Raw genomic sequence first — 9,448 nt, 5'->3', positions numbered from 1 at the left:
GACAAGTAGTTAAATGCTTATATGTTGATAAATCAGCATATTTAAGGCGCTTTGTGATGTATATTGATAATGAATTAAAGCCTTAAAAATGATTTTACTGATATTGCGCAGTGTAAAAACAGGAACACAAAATGACAAACACCCGGGCCTATATAGAGTTGAAATGATTATCTGATTAATCAACTGACGAAATATCAATTTGCAAGATTTATTTTCTTCTATGACACTGAATGGAATATTGGTTTGACAAAACTAGACATTTGAATACATCACCGTGGTCTCTGGGCATTTTTTCACTATTTACTGACGTTATATAGACAGCAATTATTTGAGTAAGCTAGAAAATAATAAGTAGATTCATCTATAATGGAGGGGGAAAAAAAAGTCATTATGTGCTTATGCAAAGCAATACAACAGGCCTGGCCTTCTTCAGGCTGTGCTGTCTTTGAACCTACAGTACACAGTGCTCTGCTAGATGAACTACATCAGTGGACATGTTGGAACGACTGCTCTGATGGACGATGTGGAAGACGCATGCAAAGCGCTTTCTGCTGCATGAGCCAATCAATACCTTATAGGACACCTGAACAAGAGCCTTCATCACTCACCACTCCTCAGGCCAACAACAAAAGTAATACATTACATCATGGAGTTTATAGATTATAGGAGTTTACATATAACAGGAACAGTTGATAAACCATGAATACAGATGAAGCCCTATGTAGAGCTTCATTGAGGAAGTAAAGAACAGTAGGGATTCAGGATATACCTTCAGCACCAGACGCCATTACCACTCACACGGAGGCCATAATCATTAACACGTCTCAATGGTGGACAAAGTGCAGCTCCAATAGGGGAAACTATTAATGTGTCAATCCAGGATGAATTACTAAGAGTCGACGCTGTAGCTTCTGAGGCTAGGGCGCAACTCTACACAAACATATTCAATTTGAAAACGCTGAACGGCCTCCGGGTTGTTGTCCTCCAGATGACCAGCAGGTATTCATCGCCAACTAAAATCTCTGAAGGCCTACCGGAGTGGATTTTTTTTCTTCAATTGCCAGAAAAAAGAAAAGAGAAAAAAAGCATCACAGAACAACAGGGCGGCATTTTCACAGTTTAGAATCTATCAGAGAAGACGACCGAGTCTATTCTCAGTCCACTACTGTGTTCCAAAGTGAATTGGATGGATTGCCATGACATTTAATACAATGTTTAACCGACATACATGACTCCGAGACAATGACTCCTCATGACTTTGGTGATCCCCTGATTTTTCATATTGCACCACTATGACGTTGACATTTGTATTTTGAGTGAAATATGTCAACATCTATTGAATGGATTCACTGTAATAACACTGGTGATCACAGACTTTTCATCTTCACCATCATCAGATCAAATGTTTAATCTGTCTTTGATTTATGACTAAATACCTGCAAATCGTATGACAATCCCATCAGCCCCAGCTGTACTTTGTGTTTAGTAATAACTGCTTATTGTTAGCATGCTAACAGGCTGTTAAACCCGATCACTATCCCAGGGGAAAAACTGCCTGAAACAACAACAAAAAGCAAAGTAAAGCTCCTCAACCATAATGTCTATTATCTGGTCCTCTATGAAAGGTAAAAAGCTAAAGAATATGGATCAATTGTAAGTAAATTAAACTCTACATCCATCCCAGACAAAATGGAGATGCAATAAAAGGAAAAAACTAGATTTTTTTTATCCTCAACTAGAATAAAATCTAAATTTCACAGCAATGTCACCACAAAAACCAAGATCCAATTGACAATGATGCCACTGAATGTTTTCTCTTACTGTAACTATAAATATGACAACAATACACCAAAATAATAACTATAACTGTGTGATGGGCTGTTCGTTTTCAGGAGGTTAATGATTACACCTGCTAAACATTGGTCTGTTAGCATACTGATGTTAGCATTTAGCTCAAAGCATTGCTTGGCTTATTACATTTGGGCATTTAGTGCTTTTTTTTGTTTGTTTGTTTTCATTTTTGTTGGATTTACTTAAAAGGAAACAGTTCAGTGCTGTGTAGCAGTAGCGTATTATATTTTCAGCACACATTAAAACCTGTTAGAATGATAATGTTTTTTAATGTGAAAAGGAACTATAATGGAAGCACTTAATCTGATGGAGCTGGCACAAAGCAGTGCATTTGGGCCTGAACTGCTAACCACAGCGAGTGGACCACTGCAGCTGTGAATATTTCATATTACACAGTAGTATCCCCAGATGTCTGGTGAGGTTAAAATCCTCATTACTTGTCATGGCCAGACCCTAACCCCTTTTGAAATGACACAGCCTTATTAGTGACAAGAAATTACTGCAGAGTTAATTAACCAGAATGCTCCTCAAGGGGCATTATCAAATGTTTAAGAAATTAACAGATTGCCAGTTCACCAACTCTATGTAATTGATTTGTTCCCATTCAGGTTATGAACTCGTCTCTTTTCCCCCATCCATTTAGCTAACCATCCGGGAAGAATTTAAAAGGGGAGCTTTATGGTGTCCACGTCCACGAGCACAGGCTAAATCAGAGCGAGCAGTACTCAGAGCCACGATCAAAATCATCGTCACACTTATTGCGGCAGAATGTTTTTTCTGCTAATGAGGTGGCAGTTTTTTGACTTATTTGCAACTCATAAATACGGGCCGCCTTGCAATTAGACGAGCTCTATGTGGCGAGCCGTGAGAGGGGCGACACGCAGTAACGGAGGAGGCAAAGAAGCAGAGCTGATGTGGATTTTCTGCATAAACAGGCCAGTGTGAATCACAGGCGGATTTCCACTGAAAGCCAGCCGTGGAACAGCAGCACGCCTCATGAAGCATCAGTGGGCTAATTCAGAGAGCCAACTAGCCCGGTCTCCTTTAATTACTGAAGTACTTGAGTACTGATGGCAGAAGTTCCTCCCTCTGTCCTCAGCTTTGGCAACGCCTCCATAGATTTGGATGAGAAGCAATGGCAGAGATAGTGGGGATGGAACACTGGTTTGACAGCAGCATAATGACTCATCCTCACAAACCTAACAGCACATGTTAAATCGACTGCTTTTACACCGTTCAGAAAAGGGGTTTTAAAAAATTGTTGAATGATGAATTTGATATCAAAATCATGTTTACCATTCAGTTATGAAGCAAAAGAAGAGACAAAAGAGACTTTTTGCTCTCATTCCTACCAGAATTTCTAACTTCGACACACTACCTTGAATGACATAAATATTCAATTTGAGATTTTATTAAAAGATCAGCAGGCCTACTGTAATAAAGCCAGTGTTTCCCACAGGATTTTGGGAGACTGTGGAGGGTGGATGTTCTCCCGGAAGAAACAGTTTGTAGCATTTTAAAGTTAAATGCATCAATCTGGTGCACTTGAGGCAAGATCTACAAAGAACTCTTGTTAATAGAGCTATTATCAATTTATTCATAAACTAGGGGGGGGGGGGTATGACCTAAAATGTATACCTCTGTATTTCGTTTTTTGCTGCAACGGTATTAAACAATAAAAAGGGATACTGACTCAAAACATGACTTAACCTTTTCTCACTCTTTTGGCAACGTAAGGTAACCTATCAAAAACGAATGTTTATTGGCTTCAACGAAGGAGGAAAATGAGACCTACATATGTTTTGGGAGGACTATGCCCATAATGTAAAAGTAAAATGATTCATTCAGTCAGTAGTAACAACCTGAACCTTGGCAATAAAGAATATTTGGGGAAAACATCACCCAGTTTACTGTGGTTTTATCGTTTCAAAGATGTTTTCACCTCTCAGCCAAACTGAGAATAACATTACGCCTGAAAGAAGTTACATCTCCGAAGGAACCGAGAGCTGATGTTACCTTTTATATCTTAACCCGCATGAAGAGCTTGAAAATACACAGCGTAGTATTTTATATCTGGACCAGTACTGTATCAAAGACACATGGACCTTGAGCACCGCGGGCGTCTCGTCTAGAGATTTGGGGTGTGTAGCGCCGCCTAATTTCTCCGCGAGACACACTGTTCAGAAAAAATAGACAACGAAAAATGATCTGGTGGCGACCGCAGGGAGCCCCCCCCCACGGGAAGAAGAGGCACAGCAAGCACAAAGTCCGCCAAGGTGTGGCAATATTTCCGGTTCATTATGAAACTGTGGTGGGCCGAAACTATCAAAGTAATTAATGGGAAACACTGAAGGCTATAAAACGCCAACCAGCAAATTATTGCGTACAACCGGTGCCAATGAGATGAGTGACGAGAAGCGAGCACTGCGAGTTTTGCATATTCAGAATCGATATGTATTGAAAGAAAATCTATATTTTGGGCAACTCCAATTTCTATGCCCTTGCCTCTTCAAAGCTAAGGTTGTGCCCAGACCATTGGAGCGTGGAGAGAAAAATGACATGTGCCTGTTAGAGAGCCGGTAATAGAACAGAGGTGCAGAGACGGAGGCGGGAGCAGCAGAGCGGGGCTCCAGGATTTAGATCAGTGAGACAGATTTGCATCATTGGCAGGTCTTTAGGCAGGGCAGGTCTAATCTCCCGCAGACAGGCTTAAGAAAGGAAAACCTGACTGTTGTGTCTCTACAGATAGGGATTTCAGTAATTAGCATAGTTAATAAGACAGGGTGTACGGAGTCACATTCAAAGGTGTCGAGTCCAAAGGGGGGTAGATAACGCAGTAATGAGGAGAAGGCCATACGAGGATGCGCAGCTACGTCAAAGTGCATCCCTATTTACATCCAAGCCCACAAGCATGACCTTGGTTGCAGGAATATACCCCGGAGCAACATTTATGATCGGCTAATACAATATTAGCAACTGTTGGCGCTACAAGAGGGTTATCCAGTGCCTTGAGATCCAGACAGAGTCTCTGAGGCCAACTGTTTGCAGGCAATTTACTACTTTAAGAGCAGCTTCTTTATTGATGTCTTTATTCCCAGCAGCAGCAGCAGCAGCAGCGATGTTGCCCTGTAACACAGTTACACTGTAACACTGTTTTTACAACACAAAACTCAGGTCTCCATGTCTTAAGAAAAAAAAAAAAAAAAAGTTCACAGGAAGCTGCCTCAGGCAAACTCAATTATGAAATCCAAATCACACTTACGATATGTTTGAAGGCCTAATTTCAAAAGATGATGGATGGGCTAGTATGGCGGCTCAACGTAATCTTCAACATACTGCACTTTTAATGAATTACAGCTGTCAGCAATCACTGACATTGTTTCCCCCCCCCCCAACTCATTTCCAGCATCACTCCCACATCTCCCTCATTATCGGCACTCGAACAACAGCAGAAGTTAAGCTAATAGGTAGTGCATTCACTCATCGCATTCCCCGTTTCAGAGGCTGCCAACGTTTCCTAATGACTGCAGCCCTTCTAAATTATTGAAAAAGCCTAAGCACCTCACCAGCTACAGAAATGGCTATTAACCTTGGTGAAGCGATATTCAAATCCAGTTAGAGCTAACTTCGTCCTCCAGTATTCCTTGCGGGGAGGAAATGTAAATGTGTTCTTGCTGAGACAGATGGGGAAGCCGCCCGTCGTTTGAAGTTCCAGCAAAAGAAGTCGTCGCAAGCGGAGGGCCCTCCACACCCCCCCCCATTCCTATGTAAAATATTCAGGACCGAGTCTCATTGAGCCACCTCTCTTCCCAGTGTGTTCCCTTCAAAACCATGCTGGGCTTCGTCACTGTTGGGTTATTGCTAAGCAGGAACACCTTACAAAAAAAAAAGTAGAAACTTAGCAAACGTTTACAAATACACCACTGTGCAGCAACAGTGAAAAACAGCCAGAGGATTATCTCACCGTGCAGACAAGAATTCAAGAGATTTGATTTATGAGAGAGAGAGAGAGAGAGAGAGAGAGAGAGAGAGAGAGAGAGAGAGAGAGAGAGAGAGAGAGAGAGAGAGAGAGAGAGAACCCATAACATCCCACTCTCCCTTTAAGAGCATCCTGAAGCCTAGCCATCTGAATATTGTGATGTCCTTTGCATTGTTGTCGACAAATCATCTCAAATTGAATTCCTCGGCTTAGCTGACATACTGTCAAAGCTGATTTGATTCTGTTGCAGAGATACCCAGCTGTCAATCAGCTCGGGCTCTGATAATGTGCTATAAAGCAGAGAGAATCCCTGATCGTAACTCTTATCCCCTGGCCCAAGAGAGAGGGAGGGAGGGAAGAAGGAGGGAGAGGCACACAGGTGGAAGTAATGGAAAAGAGGTACAGCAACCCGTAAGAGATTAGTACATTTCACAAACATTTATTTTTTAAGAGCATGCCACTGCACACACCACTGAGTAAAACAATACATTTTGGGAACACTAGACTTCCCGATTGCTGCAGAGTGCATGGGGTCTTCCATACATAGCTGATGTATGAACAAGGTACAGAGTAGCTGGGCAAAGTTGGGAAAAAACATCTCATGCCTGGTTTACAGGGAAGCGCCGCAAAGCACCACGCTATGTCAACTGCTGTGCAAGCAGTGTTCACACAATTCTCCACTCAACAAGCAATTCTGCTCCTTTGCTGTTTTCTATAGAGCTAATATCTCTGTCTCTCTGCTTGTGTGTGTGTGTGTGTGTGTGTGTGTGTGTGTGTGTGTGTGTGTGTGTGTGCGTGTGCGTGTGCGTGTGTGTCTCACTGCTAGGGAGTAAGTATCTACTTTAGAAACCACAATCACAAACAGCAGTGACACTAGGCTATTTCTCGTAAAAACAGCAGATTTCATCACGTGGGTGGGGATAGGGAGAATTAAGACACCTTAATTCTAAAATAATGCCTGATATCACAGACATTTGATAGGTACATGTGGTATTTGTTATTATTTACTTTGGCTATAATACAGTAATTCTGTTTAAATGTGACAATATGTTAATTTTGTATGAATAAAGTTCATTTCTAATGTGGGTTCTAAAGAGTGTGTGTGCAAGTTTTTAAAAATGTTGACTGAATTCAACATAACTACTAACTTTTACACAGGCCTTACAATTTCCACATGTATCTATATTGAAATGAATATCATATCTTAATTTGATACCTGAAACTACCTCTCAACCTAATTGGGTCACCCTCGTCAGAAATAATCAGTAGGAGCTGCATCCCGATGACCATGTCGACTGTGGCGTTATTGGTAGGGATAGCCGTAGAATCAGAATGAAGACATGTTTTAAATTATTGGTATTCACAATATTAATCCTGAGTCTCATGTTAACAGATGTGCTCCAGGCACACCAGCTGTCAAATAAAACAAAAACATATTCCACTCAATGTAAAAACCTGTTCCAATTATCAAAGCAAGACAAGAAATGCACTGTATGAAATTGCACTGTACTGCTAACACTGTGCCAAACAGTGAGCGCCGACATGACTGGACCAATGTTTACAGTAGCAACAGGTTCCTGCTCTAATCTGTCCTCCAAGTCCAGACATCTGCATGAGAATTACAAACATTTATACAGACGCACTTCCAATAAAGACCAGATCCTGGATACTGACCGACAATAATAGATATCAAACTGAGGCGTTGCTTGTAGCAGAACATGCTGGTATGCGTCAGTTCTCCTGAAGCTTTGACATTTATTACGAAAATACAACTCCGCTTTCTTCTCAGTAAGAGTGTGTTTGTTTGTTAGTCAATACAAGGCGGGGGGGCTTTATTTGTGATTCCTTTGTGTGGCTCATGCAGAGTTTTGTTTCATTCCATTTTTCCAATCATTAGGCCCAACTCTTTGTTTGCAAAAGAGATGACAACGTAGCTATAATCATTCGCCATTGTGTACGTAGACAAACCTAATCGGATAGATTCTGCGAGCTGTTGTTATCCGCTCGCAAACAAGACATTTGGAGGATGAAAGTGCAACAGTTAACCTTTCGACCGTGGTCTTATCTGCAGTTAGAGAACTTTGAGCTTTGTCCTGGTAGTTATATGTTCAGGTATATCTCCATAAATGTCTTTAGAACTAAGAGGACACGTGTGCGCTGTTAATAATGAACCAAAAGGCTCACATAGCCCAATGTAGAAGTATTATATCTAAGCGAACATAATAAAATCACACACGCACGCGCATGTGCGCGCACACGCGCGCACACGCGCGCGCACACACACACGCGCGGCTATGCATGGCAAGTCAATGTCAAGAGTGACAGATGAATGTTGTACTTAGCATTTTGTACCATTAGTGCAGAGCAAAGCTCGTGTCAGTTGGAAGAACAGCAGTCTTTACATGACGTGACGAGGTGGACAGAGTGTCGTTACATCACCAACAGACTGTCACACTCTTCCAACTTTGATATGTCAAACTGCTCTCTGCTCAGACATGTTAGCTAGCCTGCTAGCCACGTAGCTCCACGAGCAAAGCTCCCCGAGGAGATGACAACGGGTACAAGGCAGCCGAACCCGCCCGTGCGAGGTGTGAACCAGCTCCGTCAGCAGTGTGAGCCGTAAACAGTACCTTGAGTTTGTCCAGGAGTAAGTGCTTTGAGGTTGCTGTTCTCAGTCCTCTTGCTGCAGCCTGGGATGCCATGGAAGCCGCCATGTTGACACGGAAGACCAAAGAGAGATGACGTCGGGAGCATGTGCGAGTTAACGCGGAGCCGTTCATAGGTCATCGGGAAGACATGGGCGGGGCTTGAAATGTGTGCACGCCGTACGCTACAGTACCGTAGTACTGGACTGTAATAGTAGAGTTTGAAAGATACAGTCAGCCTACTTAATCCAATGAGAAATGTTTATGTCTGTAAATCCAGGCTACAATTCAATTACATCTAAAACCCTGAAAACATGTTATCACAATATGGTCCATATATTATTTAGTATTTGCAGCTACAAGCAGCCTATTATTCCTTGAATGTTACATTTTTCTATTTGTTTATATTTTATTTTTCACCCATATATATATATATATATATATATATATATAGGAGTTTACAATCCTAAAATTACACTATTATTCCACATGTGTTTTTATAAACCTGGTTCTAATCTTAAATGTCACTGTTTTAGTCCAAAAACATAATTTATAACATATCTTATAACAGGATTTTTGTATTTTTCCACCAGAAATATATCCTTGGAATTGAAGAGAAGGCATTGAAACAGCATTTAGGGAGATGGAATTAGCAGAAAGTGTATTTATCAGGCGCTACAGCGACAATGATATTGTTTACACCTTGTGAATCTGTGTATGGCATCATGGATTAAAAGCAAAATGAGGTCCTGGAGAGACCTACTGTAGCAGGAACTACCACACAGGTGGTTTTAAGTACTTTACTGCCAGAGGTTTACATTTCTATCTGTCTCTCTGTGGACAGATTTTGTCACCACAGTAGCGTCGCCACCTTGTAAGACGCAGTCACGTAACTTTACTGGTGTGTAGTTCAAAATGAAGGGGCAGTTTAAAGATGGGTGTGCTTTAAGTAGTTAAGAGAGGGGGCTGAAGG

The 9,448-nt window shown here is 41.5% G+C and overlaps 1 protein-coding gene across 1 annotated transcript in view; it reads right to left on the bottom strand.

Annotated features, from left to right (window-relative positions):
- The window catches only part of suclg2 (succinate-CoA ligase GDP-forming subunit beta), an 85,804-nt gene extending 77,194 nt beyond the window's left edge, over window positions 1–8,610 (bottom strand). Inside the window, exon 1 of the mRNA XM_068720216.1 lies at window positions 8,461–8,610. Coding sequence (XP_068576317.1) covers window positions 8,461–8,610 — 150 coding nt within the window. The remainder of the gene's footprint in view (window positions 1–8,460) is intronic.
- Window positions 8,611–9,448: the final 838 nt, after the last annotated feature.

Source organism: Cebidichthys violaceus, unplaced genomic scaffold (genome assembly GCF_023349555.1).
Source record: "Cebidichthys violaceus isolate CVI_PGR_0920_01 unplaced genomic scaffold, fCebVio1.0.p SCAF_25, whole genome shotgun sequence".
NCBI classification, from domain to species: domain Eukaryota; kingdom Metazoa; phylum Chordata; class Actinopteri; order Perciformes; family Stichaeidae; genus Cebidichthys; species Cebidichthys violaceus.
The sequence above is the reverse complement of the archived record's forward strand: the minus strand, read 5'-3'. Positions and strand labels throughout refer to the sequence as shown.